This window comes from Melospiza georgiana, chromosome 4 (genome assembly GCF_028018845.1).
Source record: "Melospiza georgiana isolate bMelGeo1 chromosome 4, bMelGeo1.pri, whole genome shotgun sequence".
NCBI classification, from domain to species: Eukaryota; Metazoa; Chordata; class Aves; order Passeriformes; family Passerellidae; genus Melospiza; species Melospiza georgiana.
In genome coordinates this window covers 13808884-13826441 of record NC_080433.1, presented here as the reverse complement: position 1 = coordinate 13826441, position 17558 = coordinate 13808884, and the positions used below count along the sequence as shown (strand labels likewise).

The 17558-nt window shown below is 38.7% G+C and overlaps 1 protein-coding gene across 3 annotated transcripts in view; it reads left to right on the top strand.

The window, feature by feature from the left end:
- LRP6 (LDL receptor related protein 6) overlaps positions 1–17558 on the top strand; it is a 110804-nt gene that overhangs the window by 11036 nt on the left and 82210 nt on the right. For all 3 annotated transcript variants that reach the window (XM_058023361.1, XM_058023360.1, XM_058023359.1), the window contains exon 2: positions 3766–4159. In XM_058023361.1, coding sequence (XP_057879344.1) covers positions 3766–4159 — 394 coding nt within the window. The remainder of the gene's footprint in view (positions 1–3765; positions 4160–17558) is intronic.

Below are 17558 nucleotides of genomic sequence, written 5' to 3'. Positions count from 1 at the left end.
AGGATTTTTCATAAAACATATCTGTGACAAATGAGCATGTTGAAGGTAGCACTGCTCTCACCTCATGGCACCCAGAGCTGTCCTGGATCGCTGAAGGTAGAAAGGAGAAAGTGGGAATTTGTGGAAAAGGCCACTGGACTAGTTAAAGAAAAGCATGACAAATTCTGACAGCTTAAAATTGCCCACTGAAACACCAAAAAGATTAAAAATCCTTTTTAACTGGTAAAGTGCTCATTTTATCTTGGTTTGTCACTTGGCATCCTGTGGGCAGCAGCATTTTTATGCCTGTAATAGATGCCCATAAATCAGATAAAGCAAGATGCCCATAAAACAAGACTTGAGTGTCCTGGGGATTAGCAACTTTCAGTAAGAGAGACAGGAGCTGCAGCCAAGAGAAATACATGGTGTAAGAACTGGAGTTTGGTGGTGGGAAGAAGGATGCTAATAGAATTCTAGATGTAAAAGTAAGGCAAAAAAGATAATGTCTGGACTTTAATACTGCTTGTGCTAAACTTAAGAAAGGTCTTACCTGAACATTGGAGTTGAGAAACAGTTACAGGCTCAGTGACCACTACCGGCAGAAGTTTCTAACCATGAAATTTATTTTTGTTGCGGCTGAAATGTGTTGAACTTGAGCTTTTGTAATTTTTGTGTTCTTTAAGGAAACATTTTTTCTTGCTGGTGGATACAAAAAAAATCCCGTAGTTTATGACTAAGCATAACTCTTACTCTTGTAAGTAAGAGTACCCAAAGTATTGGATACTTTAATTAGAAGAATTACCTGCATGTAGGCCTCTCAGGTCATAGAGGACATGGTGATATTCATTAGTATTTCTGTTCTTGATTTCCAGGGTAGGTGTTTCTCTCTTTCAAGAATATGTGCTTCTCTTCAATGTATTGTAGTTTTTTTTGTAGTTACACTATATTTTCTTATTATGTCTATAGTAAGAGAAATAAAAACATATAAACAGTTTAGCTTATTAAAATAAAATCTAAATTGTATCTTTTTGCCCCATTATAACTTAACTGCCAAATAGTTGCCCAGCTTTGACAGGAGATGCTCCTGGACTTCTTCCCAGGTTATTAGCACAGGTCATAACTTCATTATTCAAGAAAGCCATCTCTCCATCTCTTCAGTGTCCTGTGCTTTTGGAGCTGGGACAGGGTGGGATCTTCTGGCACAATTTTGCAGAGATGTACTCAGTCCTAATGCTGCCAACTTCAGTAACTGGGTTTTATAGCCCATTGCAGCCTTAGTGTGTTCTGGGAAGGGCTGGAGGCAGTGGGGAACAAGCCTGGTTTTTATTATTTTGGTGATGCAGGCTTCATTCCTGAATGTCGCAACAAATTGGAAAGCTGAACGTGCTCATCTGCCAGCCCTTTGGAATGTGTTACAAGTTGAGGCTTTGTATCAATGTGCGTGAAGCTGCACATCCTAAGTGTGGCTGTGTTTCTCCTGAGTTGTCATTCAGCTCAGCTGTCTGGTTGATGCAGAGGTATTTGTGTTTCTCCTGAGTTGTCATTCAGCTCAGCTGTCTGGTTGATGCAGAGGTGTTGTCTGCGGTCCCTGCTCAGCCAGTCTGAGCCCCAGCAGGGAGTGAGTAACCTGTGCTTATGGCTGTGGGAGGCTCAGCAGTGCCTCCAGGCCTGGCTGCTTACCTGGTGTTCAGTTCAGGGCATGCTGTGTGCATGGCTGCTCCATGGTGCACATAGTCATGAAGTTTGTACTCACTGCTGTGTGGATTTACTTTTCTCCAAATGCTGGGCACGCTGTCTTACCAGAGAAAGCTGTGCCAGCTGGCTGCACACCCCTGCGTGCGCTGGATGACACTGAGCTGGCTGTTAACTAGATTTTTTCAGGTTACAGTTGAAGGCAGGCTTTAAAAAGTAAAGGTTTTCATTGTATTACAAATTTTTACACCTTGTAGTTTATGGTATTACAATTTTTTACACCTTGCAGTTTGTTGAATACTTTTTTTCTGAAACATGTGGTCTTCATAAGCAATCTGCCCTTCAAGAAAATGTACTGTAATTAATTTTAAATCTTAGGGGGTAGGAAATTATGCAAGGAAGGGAAGGAGATATTAAGAATTTATTATTAACTTACTTTGCTATAAGGATTCTCCATCTAATTTTAAAAAGACTACCCTTTCTCCATGGGAGGATAATTTCTAAACTTGCATGTTTTTTTCCCCCAATAAAAAATTGCTTTCTGGAGAAGGGAACTTCTCCAGAAAAAAATTTGGTATTATTAAAACCAACAAAGTTTCACCCCTCTCTTGTTCTATCTAAAGTTCAGCATAAATCATGTTATATTCAGTGTTTCTAAATTCAGGATGACAATCTAAGCAATTCAGTTTTCTTAAAAACCAACAAAACTCCCACCACTCCAAAACATATATAGAATTCATTTAATTGCAGGTAGATGAATGAACATTCTTAGTTGTTTCAACTTCTCCCAATTCACATGGGACAAGGTCTTTGAGAAATTTCATGATAAGATAATGAGAGGAGTAGTCTGATCTTGGAAACCAACTTCTGAGTTCACTGAAGTCTGAGTATTTCCAGTTTCAGTGTGTGTTTGACATACAGGGAACTGTTCCTCTTCTGGCAGTGTGGCCCTTGACATTCCTGAGCCATGCATGTCCTTGGCTCTGTAAATTTTGACCTTTTGCTTAGGATATCCATCCTGCTGCAGATTTGAAGTGCCCACCTATGCTGAAGAATAAATCTGCAGGATCCCTGTGTGGTGACAGGTAGAGGAGCATTTACAGATCTAAATGCCTCTATGGAACTCTGGTGCTACAGTTTCTGAATAAATGCAGTGAAAGGCAGAAATGTTTTCTGGTAGTGGGTTTTAAAGGGTGTCATTGTCTGCCTTATACAAATGTAGTATTTTTCTGAACCTTTTGTTGAAGTAGGAATGAAGCTGGAATTTTCATAATGCTATATATAGCTTGTGGTTAAGGACAATTAAGCAGGCATATTACATTTAAGAAGCTGTCTTTTTTCATGGTTATTGCTTTACATTAGTCATCTCAGGTGTTATGAAAAATATACAGACAGGGTAAGCAAATAAAGCATATAAAATGAAAGCTTTGTGTTAGAGAACTAAACAGGAATGGTAGAGCTGAGTTTGAAAGAACTGTGTTGTCCATTCCTGTGGAATTATTTTTCTCCCTACCTCCTCATTCTACCTTCAACACTCTAAACCAACATTTGCCTCATGCTGTGCAATGAATTTTGTATTTTTATGTACTATATGTAAAATGTCTGAGATACATAATTTCAGGGAATATTGACATGCAGGTGGCTCTGATAGCTTGACATGAATTATGTTTCTGTAGAGGTGGGGTGTATATTACTAAATTCTATCAAGAAAAGTAATCCTTGCTCAGGTGAGTCAGTACTGAGTGCTTAGAAAACTGCTTTGCTCTTGTCTTTCTGATCCTTCTCTACAGACCAGTGTCATTTGGGCACTTCAAACCTCCCTTTTCTTTGTTCTCACCCTTCTTCTTTAATGTTATTTTAATAATGCACAACCCAGAATAGCGAGCTGCCCATTACCAAGACTCGTAACCAAGTTGAAAAGGTTCGAGCCGGTGCTTTTTAGTCAAACTTCAAAACGGCTCTCCGTTATTTCTTAATTTTGTAAAGATATCTTAAACCTGTAGCTCCTGATGACCTGACAGTGCAAGCTGTGATGGATAAGAGTGATGCTAACACCTGTCTGTGTGTGTGTCCCCGTTTCTGTCCCGTGTGCAGCCGCCCCGCTGCTGCTGTACGCGAACCGCCGGGACCTGCGGCTGGTGGACGCCGCCCACGGCAAGGAGAACGCCACGGTGATCGTGGGCGGCCTGGAGGACGCGGCCGCCGTGGACTTCGTGTTCCTCAAGGGCTTGATTTACTGGAGTGATGTCAGCGAGGAGGCCATCAAAAGGACAGAGTTCAACAGGTCTGGGAGCGTGCAGAACGTGGTGGTTTCTGGGCTGCTGTCGCCTGACGGGCTGGCCTGTGACTGGCTGGGGGAGAAGCTCTACTGGACAGATTCGGAAACAAATCGGATCGAGGTTTCTAACTTAGATGGATCACTGAGGAAAGTTTTGTTTTGGCAAGAATTGGATCAACCCAGAGCGATTGCCTTAGATCCTGCAAGAGGGTAAGTCTATTTTAAAATAGTTACAAATACCAAAATTTGTACTGTTTCTTGTTGACAGAGTGACAAAACTATCCCTTGTCTCCTCAAAAAGGAAAGAAGCCCAGAAGTTTCTCTCTTTGATTAGGTGAAAAAGCCACCTCATAAGCCTAGGGTGTGGCGGTGTTTGCAGGGGTCCCAGGATGAGGGAAGACATGAGAATGTTGACTCCATGTTTCAAAAGGCTTGATTTATTATTTTATGATATATATTAAATTAAAACTATACTAAAAGAATAGAGGAAAGGATTTCATCAGAAGGCTAGCAAAAATAAGAAAGGAATGATAACAAAGGCTTGTGACTGACCGAGACAGTCCAGACAGCTGGACTGTGATTGGCCATTAATTAGAAACAACCACACGAGACCAATCACAGATGCACCTGTTGCATTCCACAGCAGCAGATAATCATTGTTTACATTTTGTTCCTGAGGCTTCTCACTCAGGAGGAAAAATCCTAAGGAAAGGATTTTTCAGAAAATGTCATAGCTACACTAGGGGACTTCACCTCAGACTTAAGGATAGTTAATTGGACAGGAGCCAAAAAGTCTCACTTGGGCAATTTACTAGAAAAAGAAGTGAACAAAGAAACTAATCACTTTTGTAAGGTGTTTTACCAGGAGCAAGAACCTCTGGCACCTGGCTCGGGTTTCCCCTGTTTGTTATTTTGCCTTTTTATTAAACCTTTTTGTTTTCAACACTGCAATAGAAGCCATCCTGCTGATTTTTATACCTCCAAGGGTAGCTGAACCATCTTGGGTGTATTATAGACCTCTGAGAGCTTACCAGACCTGGCTGGAAGAGGCTACTGTAGCACTTGTTTGTTGAATGATTTCAAATGCTGTTGTTAGAGTTATCCTAAGCCATTTTGCATCATTTGTTTCTCTTTCTGTTGGTGTGATTTGCGGACTTGTGAAGTTCCACTCATATTGGTTTGTGAGCAATCAGGAATCATCAGACTTTAGAAAACAGTACTAGAAACTTAGTTTGGCTGTAGTGCAGAAGATCAGCAGAAATGGAGAAGTTCTAACCTAAAATTTAATAAAATCTGCTTTCCTTAGAAAGCTGTGTCAGCTGCCTGTGAACAGACAGACTGTGCCTCTCTCAAGTGTCAGGAAATGAAATTTTTTGGAGCTTTACTCATTGTTGATATTCATGCTTTATTGAAGCATCTGAAGAAATGGGAGAAGTCAACATACTCTATTAATAACAACTTGAGATGTGTTTTGAAGCTTAATCAGAAAATTTACAAGAGAGGCTCCTTCCCCCACACTTGGGGGAACTCCTGTTTTAAAAATCCTGTGGTTTTGTCTCAGCTCCTTCTAGAACTGATTTATATTCTCAGCTCTCATTTGAGCCCTGGATGTGGCTCTTTTTGCTCTGTTCTTGGGACAAAGCAGTGTTTGCCAACAGTGGAAAATTCAGTGGAGTTTTGGTGATGTTACATGAATGGCTGGCTTGAGGTTACCCCAAAGGCAGTCATCTGTGGCAAGGTGTTTGGGAGAGCCAAAGTGGAATACTAATGGAATCCTTGATGCTGTGTAACCTTCTGGAAATATTTTATATCTGTAGTATAGGATGAGATTTTACTGTATTTTTTTTCCTTGATCAAGCAAGTTAATCTGTTGTAATGCCATTTTACATATGTTTTTCAGCCAACTCTTTTTTCGGGGTGACAAATTGGTGCCTTGTTTCTTTGGAAAGATGAGGATTGTGTTTCACTGCTGCCATTTCTTTGCATTATAATTTTTGTTTGGCTTTTTATGTCCAAAAGAAGAAATCTCTGCAAAACACAGCTTCTTTCCTGAACTTCATAGAAACACTATATCTTAAGTATTTTCTTCTACAGTTCCAATAGTTCTTTGACAATTTATAAACAGAAGATGTGTTTATTTTCTGGTACCTATATTACAAGCTTTGGAAATAACAGAAGTATGGATTTATGCTTTTTCCATGTATTCCCAACTTGTAAATTGGAGGCAGTGATAGTGTTAGATGTGCTTTACTGGATTCTAAAACCCTTTAAGAGTGTAAGGAAAGTGTAATGTTCATGTCTTTTCTACCCACCATCCTGAAAGTGAGAGAAAAAGGAAGGAATCACACATTGAAAGTGGCTTTGATTTGGCTTGTAACCAGAGAGAATGAGATTGTTGGTTAGGAGTAAAGCTCTGTTGTGGAGCCAGTTGGTCTTTTTTAGAACAGTGTTTGTATTTTCTGAGTGTGCAGAGTAGTATGCCCAGCAATCCCAGCTTGATGTTTGCATACTCCTTATTCTTAATACTTTACACCAAGAGGAAAATAAAAGAAAAAAAATGAAATAGGTCAGAAGTAAAGCAAACCTGGAACTTTCTCCATACTGATGATCTGTTAAAGCAGTAGGAGTAAACACTCCTAAAAACATGCTGAAATTTAAACAAAACAAGCAAAAAAAAAGCAAACACCAAACCCCCTTCCCCAACTCAAGCAAAATCCCTCTGACCAAAACAAAAAAATCCCTCCAACAACTGTAATTTAAGGACAAAATAGTTTTTCTTCCAAATTCTTGAAGGTCACTTTCTAAGTTTTGTGAAGAGTATGTTTTAAGAAGGTAATACAGCAGTAAATCCACTTCCTGGTTTACCATTTTGCAGGTGCAAAAATTGCAGTTCTCACATGCTGTTTTAAAGCAGAAAACCTTTCAGCTTTTAATAAATTTGGTTACATTTCAGAACACCCTCCAAAGCTTGAAATATAGGTGGAAGGGTGACATGAGCACAGAGATGTAAATTTGAAAAGAAAAATAATTCCCCAAATTGTTTGTGTATGAATGCTTCTTTCACTAGTATTTGCAGTTTTTTTTAGTCCTCTAATTGTCTTTTGGTTTCAAGATGTTGCCTGGCAAATAGTGGTAGGAGTAAGCCATAAAAAATTCTAAGAGCAGTTAATAAAATATGAAACCTGGAAAAGCAAACCCACTCACGTTTTCCTGCAGTCTAATCCACCTCCTGTTATGCTCAGATCATGTTTGTTTCAGATACAACTTTCTAAACTTGCAATTCATGAAAAGAAATAATTTAGCAGCAAAACTTACACTAAGGTCATCTTTACCAATTGGTTCAGTTTTTCATTAAAGTTAAATTGTGAAAAATAGTTTATCTAACATAGCATGCACCGAGTGTTTCATGAAAAAGCTGAAGGCTGATATAAGTCCCAAATTATTAGTATTTTCTGGGGTTGGATGTATATTTATTAAATGCATCTATCTTGCTGAAAACATGAGAATGCCTACTTGGAAATGAAATGTTAACAGTATAAGCTAGCAGAGATACATAGTGATGAATAATGCATTTTCTTGGAAGTGTCTCACATAGTGAAATTTCTGTGTTTCACCAGTGCTCTGGTCTTTCTCACAGCTGCTGCTGTAGGACACTCCAGGGTTGTGGAGGTCACTGCTTGGTGCTGTGATGCTTTGGAGGAATGTCACTGGGCTCTTTTAGAGCAGATTACAGAAACAGTTGAGGCATTAAAGAATAAATGATTTGGGCAGCCTTTACTTCACTGCCAAAACCATCAGGTGATTGTGTGTGAGGTTCTGTGTGGAACTGAGATACTGGAGTACAAGTTGGACTTGGTTCCCATGTCTGATATCAGTAATAAGAAATGCAGTGGATTTACTAATGGAAAATATTTCTTATTTGGTAACTGAGGCACAGCAGCCAAGTCTGGGTTGGTTTTTTTTTTTTTACTTTCTGTAGGAAAGCATTAAAAAAATTAAAAATCTATATTCTTCTCACTGGATGTCTACTACATATACTCTGAGGTTTGGGCTTCTTATTCCTTATGTTCATACACTACAACTTCCTTGTTTTACTTGTCTTGATACTTAATAAAATACTCTGTGTGTAGCAGGAGAGAGAAGGGCCCAAGGTGAAAGCGAGGGGAATAGGGGAATGGGGTGTTAGTTTAGCCTTCTTTTGAAGTGAGCTGGCACATTCCAGGAAGGCTCCTTGGTCCTATCCATCCTTTCTGGAACTGTTTTCCTGACTGGTGTTAAACACAAGACCCTTTAAAATAATTAATTAATAAAAATCTGCAGGTGGGGATGACACTGACACTTTACTGGTGACTTTTTCCAGGAGAAGACCAAGTGTTAGGTCACCAAGCACAGGAGAGCACTGTATTTAAGAGCAGCTCACATGAAAGTTGAGCAAGTAGAAAAGAGATTTTTCTGCTTCAGCACTCAAGATGAAAAAAAAAAAAAGGCATATCCAGATTCTTGAGCAAGTACAGCTTTCAAGTGCAGTTTTGTGTATTTGTGCTGCTATTTTCTTGTTGTCTTGGGTTTTTTTTGTTATTAGGGGTTGGTATCTTTGGTTATTTTTGCTTTTTAATTTGAGCAGCCCTTTTGTCATTATGGCAAAGACTTCATTATCATAGTTTCAATTCCCCAAAAATTACCCTGTAGACCATCAACTTTCTTCATGAGGAGCACTATCAGAATGAGCTGGCTTTTCTCACTTTTATGTGTGTATTGTTCACCACAAAGGGAATTTTAAGTGTCTCCTAGAAGTGGTGACTAATTGCTTGCTTTTCAGTACATGTTTTAAATCAAGTGACTATATAGAGTTACCTTAATTGTTAAGGTCTTGTAAAACTTTTGGGTTCTAAAGGGTTTTGGTTAATGAATGGAATTAGAGTACAAAGAGCTACAGCACTTTTTATGGCAGCTGAAGTTGATTTCTGGATGAAGTGCTTTGAATGCTGGGGAAGATCTTCAGGTTTAATGGGTACCCTTCCCCCAGCAGACTTGCATTTTTTTCATGCAAAATTTTGTAGGGAACACATACTTTTTTTTATAGACTTACTTCTTTTGGTTTTTTTGAAAGTTGAAAACTGGTCTGTCTGAGCATGTCAAGCACAAAAGCAACTGTAGTACAGGGCTTACATCTTAGCATTGCAACAAAAGATTTGTGGGAAGTGGTAGTACTCTTGCTGAGTGGTAGATGTTATACAACAGAATAAGAAAAGGGAAATGAACAGTTCTATTAACAATTACAGTATTTTTGATTTGGGGAAAAAACAGTTTAAAAATGAAAAAAAAAACCCAGAATTTCTCAGTAAATTCACTTGTACAGTATATTTTTGTTTTCAGGCAAGGATATTTTTTATACAGTTATGTTTTACAAAAATATACTGTATATATTTCATACAGTATATTTTTGTTTTAACATTAAATAAAATGGCACTTTGGATGTAAATTCTCAAAATTATGCAAATAACTGAAGGCTTTGCTTCATACCTTCTCTTGCTTGATGCCACCTCTCCCTTGAGCAGATGATTTCTGACTGGGAATCTTTCTGCTGCTCCTGTGCTGACAGTTAAGCTTCACAGGTGACAGATCAGTACACTCAGCTGGTTGTTTCTGTATAGCCTGGCCTGTGCACCAAGGAGGTAATTTTGAGGTTTTACAGGTGACAGGTAGGCAGGTGATATGAAATCTGCAGACTCCTCTGATGGCACAGAGATTTATAAGGTGTATTTCATCTTTCTTCACCTAAGGAGGCTCTGTTGATCAGCTGATGTTGATGATTGCAAATACATCACTAAATTCAGGTAATAGCTGGGATATTAAACAATCCACAAGGTACTTTTTCATTACTTCAAGATTGCAACAGTATTGCAGAGGTTGTCCTGATGAAACTGCCCCAGGAGTGGCCTACCTTGGTTAATGAATGGAATTAGAGTACAAAGAGCTGCATCACTTTTTATGGCAGCTGAAGGGGCTGCATGTAGCTCTGGGAAGATCTAAAATGCAGCTCTGCTGTCACTCATAGGTGGGTGATCCTTGCACTGCTGGTTGACTGTAATCTGCAGGCATGGCCTTTCAAAGCAGGGAAGGTTGCCCAGGCCAGGATTATACTGCCAGGAGCCTGGCACAGCATCTGGAATGTTCTTGCCACCCCCTGCCCCAGAACTGCTGTAGCTCCCTTTGCTTCTCAGGTACTGCTGTTTGCAGTTTGGCTCTTGGTCCTATGAAGGTCTTTGTGGCTACTGGGAACAAGAGCAGACATTCATTTACTGTAATAGCCTTGAATTTTAACTCTAGGGGGTTGTTTGTTATTATTTAGGGGTCTTTTTTTGCTTAGTTTTAATCTCATTGACAGGCAAAACTTTGCAAAGTTTCTTTGAGATTGGTCCTGTATGGTCCATGATAGTTTCTGGTCCTATGGTACAATTGATGCAGAAATTGTAAAGGTGTCGTTTTATTGCACAGCTCAAAAGTTAGTTTCTTCCTCATCATCTTTTTTCTCCTCATGTGAAGGAGGAGGTGAAGGAAGGTAACCAGAAATCCACATACTTAAACCAGTGAGGACTTGGAGAGGTGACCTCTCTTGTAAATCTTGCTGTGCTGGTTTTAGATGTTACTGCCACTGTCTGCCTGTCCTCACCCTACTGCCAGAGGTTGCCAAGAACTCAGAGGAACATGCTTGCTAATATATTTTCTTTATTTTGCAGTTGTTTTACCTGGTTTTTTCTTTGTGAGAGGAGATGGGAGAGATTTGGCTAGCTAAAAATCAAACCAGAGTGCATAGAATTGATCAGTGCAGGACAAACATCTTTCTTATAGACTTGTATAACAAAGTTGTAGATGCTTTTATCTGTAGGCAAGTTTGAAAATAGTTTTACATCCCTACCTCCTTCATTCAGTTCTTGGGCTAGAAAAGAAGGCTGTGGAGGGGACCAGTTGGGAGCTGTGCTTTCCAGCTCCTGCAAACCTTCCTGTGACTGTCAGGAGCATCTTGCAGCACTGTGGAGTTTGTCAGAACAGTTCTTTGGCTTTTTTTTTCACTTTATCTTCAGCTTCAGACTTGTTTGGGTGAGACATGTGTAAAATGATGTTCTGTTGGCAATTTAAGGTAACTTTCAAGAGTATGAGTTATCCTGTCCTTTAACAGGTCAGTGCTGTAGTGATAAGGGTGACAGGAATTAGTTAACTTCATGCAACTTGCTGTAAAGTATTCATGTATCAAAGTATACTTCAGATTTGCATGCAGTGTTTATTTAATAAGTTAGAACCAAGTATTTAAAGTGAGGTAGTAATTTCTGCTCTGCATGAATAACATCTGGTGATGAGTCTTTGGGCAGGCTTCTGTATCTGCATTTTCAGTCCCTGCAATTATAATTTAGCATCCAAGTCTAGACTATGAAGACCTGTTGTATTTAAAAAAAGAAAAATCATGATTTTAAGCTTCTGTTATGCATTATGTTAATTAAAAATATTTTTTCACACACTTCTAAAAATGAAAATATGAAGATAACTTTTAATAACTTAACAGGAACTCAAAGGGACCATATTAATTTACAGCAGAGAGTTATAATCTGGTAAATTGTTCATTCTATGTTCTTGCTTGAGAATTCTAAAGTAGCATTGCTTGTGAAGGAAATGGAGAGGCTTTAAAGGAAAGTCCCTGCAGTTTCTGAGGAAGGGGCCAGAGTAAAAAAAAAAAGTCAAAAAACCCCAAACAAAGCAAAAACTCTACAAATAATCCTTCCCTCCCCCAAATGTAACTTATCTAAGTTGGCAGTGTTTGTCAGGAAATCATAACTTCAGAATCCATGGCAGCTGTTAAGACTCATAGCCAGGAGCTTGTGATTGCTCACTGCAACCGCTGCAGCTGACTGAGCTTAATCATCACAAGGAATTACTCTCATAATTCATCTTGGAAAAAGGTTTTGTTTGTAATCTCTTTACTATCTCAAAGCAGGATATTACAGAGGGGATTTTTTTCAGAAATTATGATGAGCCTTGCACACAGTGTGTCTTAAGGCAGATCTGCACCAGAAGACAAAATTAGCCTTTAGTGATTACAACTCATTGCAGTGAGGTTTAAACTTTTTTTTCTGCGTTCTGCAACCATCTTCACGGCTTCCTTGGTGAGGGGCAGCACCACAAACACCTTTGTGCCATAAGATGAAATGATACTCGCAGTTCTTGCTATGCTGTGTCAGCCAATACACCTGTCCAGCTGGCCAGGGGCATTTGTAGCTGTGCAGAGCCAGCCTGAGACGCAGCAGGGCAGAGGAGCGTGGTGGTGTCTGGCCTTTTCATGGGGTGCACAGATGGAAGAAATCTTAATTTCCTTCATTTAAAATCAAAGTAGGGCTGGTTGGTTGTGGATTGTGTGTGCCCTCCATCTGTGTTTTGGGGAGTTACTGAAATGTGTTCATTTTAGAGGTAAAAGTTGGTCCAAACTTTAGAACAAAGGTTTTGGTCTCTGTTGTAGAAAGTGGAGCAGAAAGTTGCCTTTGTTCCTCTGGAGGACATTGATAACTGGATTTATGTTCTTGACAAAAAAAAGGATTGATTTATGGCTCATTTCTTGAAGAAAGCTGATAAATTCTTTTGCTAGCATGATTTGAAGCAGACTGATAATATTCTTTAAGCAATGGATTATATTTTTAAAGTATGGATTATATTTTTTTTAAAAAATTAATATCAGAGCACTCAGCTGTATGAAATTTTGGCATTATCAACAAAGAAAATAGTCACGAGAGAAACCATCTTTATTTGGCTGCATTCCTGGAAAAAAATAAGACTGTCCCTGTGGAGAATGAATGTGTTCCAGTTCTGACATCTCTGTAAAGTGGTCAGATAAAATGTTACAGGACAATCCATTGTATGGAGGACGTTTAGCAAATGCAGCTTTTACAGTGCAGCCAGTGAGAAAGGAGGACATAGCAGGGACAAATGCTGAGGTGGCCTAATAAAATCCCTAAATAAGCATTTTGAGAACTTGTGCAGTGACCCTGGGACAGGAGCAGATTAGAGCTGGTTCACATTACAGGATGTCAGGGCTGTTAGTTGAGCCTATATCTGAACCAGGACTATTTTACCATTTTAGGATCTGTGTATATATGCCATGAAGACCAGCTTGAGCAAAACAAAAGTTCCTGCTTTGGATTTCTGCTTGACACTTGGAGAAAGAAATCACTCCTTTTAACTCCTTTTTGCTGCACAGCTATAGCCTAAGTTGTGAGTTTCTGGTTAGTCTGTTTGTTTGGCAGTGGATTCCCCCTTCTAGGTTGTTTTTAAAACATTTTGGCTCAGTTGTGGGTGTTCTGTAATGAGGGAAAGTAATAGAAAAAACCTGAGCCTTGTCAGTGGGAGCAGAGTCACTTAGATCAGCCAGTGATGCTGTTCCATGGTAGTGCTCTAGATTTTACACTGTGTACTTTAAATGCATATGTGTGGGTGAGAATGTATATGTAATATGTGTTTGTGGTGTCTGTGTCTAGTCAATTGTATCTCATACTTGAAACAGTCTAATTGGTTTGTACCTTAAAACCCAAAATCCAAACAAACTGACAGAACATCTCCTTCCCACCCCCTCACAAAAAAAACCCCAACCAAAAAACCAAACACAAATAACAAACCATAAGTGTCCATAAATATGGAACCTTTTTTTCCCCCTTGAACTGAGGAGTAGAAACATAAAGAATAGTAACACATTTTCTGGACCTTAATGGTTTAGTTAGAATCCTTCTAAGACCACTCTCCTAAAAAAAAAAAAAAAAAAGTCAGTACTCTGGGCCTCTCTCTTCCACCCTCCTCCCCCGCCTCCTTTCTTTCCCCAGGGTTGTTTAACACATACTTTACATTTTCATTTCTCATTTTCATTTCTCATGGGAACCGTGTAGTTTCTCACTTTTACATCTTAATTTCATGTTTCAGCATAAAGTATTAGTTGTATTAAGTTTTCTCTGTCACTTCAAGCAAGAAGTAGTAAAGATAGAAAATTATGCAGCTAAGATGCCCACTGTTAAGTCTAAGAGCTTTTTTTCTAAATAAATCTGTGTTAAGTGTGAAACTTGCTTTTCTTATTCAACGGATAAGTAAGATCTCTGCTCTAGCCCATTGTTTGAAAATTCCCTTAAAATTCAGGAAAATGGTCTTGTTTGTGTGATTGTGTAAGCTTATGTGATTCTTTTGCTGTGTATTGTAGCAAAGCATATAAATGTCTTTAATTCTTGAGCAGAAGCAGATTCCTTTCCTATAAACAAGATGTTTGTCATAGAATAAAGCTGTGCCTTATATAATGATCTAACCTCCAGGTTAAATTCTGACAAACTTACTCTTGTACTAAAAGATACTATTTTGATACTTCTATGGAATTTTAGCATGCATTTTTCTTGTATATATATATATATACATATATATATATATTTTTAGAAAAAAAATTGTTTCTGTGAAGTGCATGTTTAGATCTGGCTATAAGCCTGGCTAACTTGGTGTAAAAATTAAACAGGGGAGGGAAATTACTCCAGAGGGATATATGGTTTATAAAGCAGGGGAACTGTAAGTACATCCTGGAAGAACTTTGAGATACATAAAGCAAAACCTGTCTATTTATTACTGTAAACACTTGGAATGTGATGGAGCTTGGGCAGTTGTTAACAGTCCAGAGCAGTCTGGTTAATTGTCCCTGCTTGTGTTGCTGAACTGGTGCTTCACCTGGTCATGAGATGTCACACAAACACTCTGAGCTGTATAAAAAGTCCAGGTTGTGCTGTAACTTTACTGTGGCTTCCTGATTAAACAACTAGTTGTTGTTTTATTGCAATAGGGTGGCATGCTGCTTTAATCAGTATTTTATAATGTGCTTACTGTGGCCAGCAGTGGTAGCTGGAGGTTCTGGTGAGCATTTCTGTTGCCCTGTCTCTCCACACATGTAAAGACAATCTCTTGGCTGAGCAGGAGCATTGCTGGATGTGGTGTCCAAGCCAGCCCTCAGTGCTGAGCTGGCAGCTGTAGGATGGCTTGGCCAACCAGTCACCACTGTAACCAGAGATTTGTTTTAGTAAAGCTCTGATTGCTGCTCATAACCACTAAAATCTTTAGCATTAAATAAATTATCTAGTCCTAATCAACATTTTATAACTACAAACCAAATTTGGATTTAAATGATGGATACTATGAAAGCATGAAAGTACAATGTGTTCTTGAGGTTTGACAGAAATGTGTTACTTAACTTGAGAAGAATTGTCTCCTTGCATAAAAGAATTTTCTTCTATTTAAAGAAATGAGACTTGGAGAACTGAGTCCTTAATATAAATGTATTTGTTTTAATGTAATTAAAAATGGTAATCTTTCATCAGCTTGCATAACCAGAGCATTTTGCCCACTGTTTAAGTAGACAAAGGGCAGCCTTATTGATAGCCATGAAATGTAAACAGGTTCTCCTTGCTTGGAGTCACAAATTTCCCTGTCTGGGGCAGATTCTCATTAAACTGTGGCCCTATTGTTGCAAGTCCTGTCTTCTGTGTATCCCTCTTCAGAATAAAATGGCTGCTGTCACACACAGATAATTAGATTATGAAAATTAAAAAAGGAGAATCCAGAACATGGAGGATTTCTGTGCATCAGCAATTTTAAATGTCCAGCAGGATACACCTGAAATAGAGCCAAGCAGTGTCTGGAAGAAAGGCTTGGTAATTTTTGTGTTTTGGGGCTTTATGGTCATCCATAAAGAGAGAGTCTTGATGCTTTCTCCAGTATGAACAGGATTCCAGATGCCCAAGGGCCACCTGTGCAATAGGGTGAGAGGTTTTAGATTTTCAAGCTCTGGCTCCTGTTAAAGTTTTTTGTTACTCTTCTGCTTGCAAAGAGTGACCTCTGCAAACAACTGCTGGATATTTTATCTGTGAAGTTCACCAGTATAATGTTAGCAGTACACATGATATCAAATGATCTATGAGTAAGAAGTGCCTGAAATGTGTTACAGATGCCAACCCATTAAAAACAGAATATAGTTGCAGAACAGCTTGGTTTGGGTGTAAATATTTCAGAGTCCACAGTGTCTTTGGACTTTATCTGGAAGCCTTCACAAGCATCCTTCCTTGCTGCTTGTTTCACCTCACACTTTGTGGTCCTGGAGCTAAGGGATTGGAACAGCTATCAGGATGTTTGGAGAAGATGGAGGAGAGAGAAACTCCTTAAGGTACTCTAAAAGTCAGTTCATGAAGATGAGAAGTAAAATTTGTCATATTGAAAAATGCTGTATAGACGTCCTATATTTAAGGTAAGAAAAGACAAAACAAATACAGTGACACTAAATAATTAAACAGGCTTGATGAAGACAGTCCTAAAATCAGGTGAAAAGTCCTCTATGGGAATTACTTGATGCTTAAACCTTGCTTTGAGTACTGCCTGTCTAATCTTAAACTCATTAATTACTTGGCATCATTCTTCTATTGCTGATTTTCAGGACTAAATTTGATTGGGGATTGTTGTTCCTAAATTTACAACTACCTGCTTAGCTAGGGAAAAGAAAATGTTTTGTAGCAGTGAAAGAATCTGCAGAGCCAGTTATCTATAAACTAAATTTCTGGAGTAAACATACTAAAAGAAAAAATTCTGCTAATGGAAAAGCATGCAGTATTTTGAAAATAGGGTTACTCAGTGAAGTTTCTGCATTAAAAACACCGAGTTAGAAGCAAATATGTGGGTTTTGAGGTGGAAGAAGATGAGACTTTTTTAGAATACATGTTTATCAAGATCATGTAATTGTGCCATTCTTCTTTCATTCTCACCCCTCCATTTGCCTCCACCATGTACATCATCCACTTTTCTGACTTTCAAAGTGTGCTTTGCCATCAGCTTTTGGGGGGAATGTGTGTAATGTAAGCATTAGGGATATCCTTTGGGCTTGTGGCTTTTTAAGTGCTTTTCTTTCTCAAGTTCTACTTTCCCAACTATCTTTCAGATGCTCCTTAGAATCTGTCTTGTGACCTGTCTGGTTTTTCAGGCTGGCTTGTTGTGGTAGACCATGCAGCTTGCACAGATAAAATCACAGTATTAATCCTTATTTTGCCACAACAGTGTTGACCATTCTGTTAAGGTAGAGAGCTCTGGTTTTGTACAAAAAGTTGGTGGCATTCCAGTGTCCAGACTTGAATGATTGTTTTCTTAGTGCAGGACCCTAGATACCATATAAAACTCCTTTTCAGGAACTGCTGAATATTAACTTCAAGGGTTTTCCCCTTCAGATGGTAAAGGATACAATTAAGCTTAATCTATGTATTTTTTTCTGACCAAAATCACATTTAAAACAGTGTGATGACTGCTCTCCCCTATGTGTGTGCCAAAACTGGTTAATGAAGTAGAGTTTAGCTGGGAATTTGAAAAATGCCCAAGCTACATAATGAGAAACAAGTATGTAAATAATTTTATGCTTGAAGTTTTTAAAAATTCATTTCAACAAAAGGAATGGCTACTTTCTTCTTTTGCACATATATCTTTGTGGCAAATGTATGGTTTTTGTGAACCATGAAACTTGCCATTTTCATTATGCTCTGCTGCTTCTAGGTGGGTTTCCTTTGGTGTG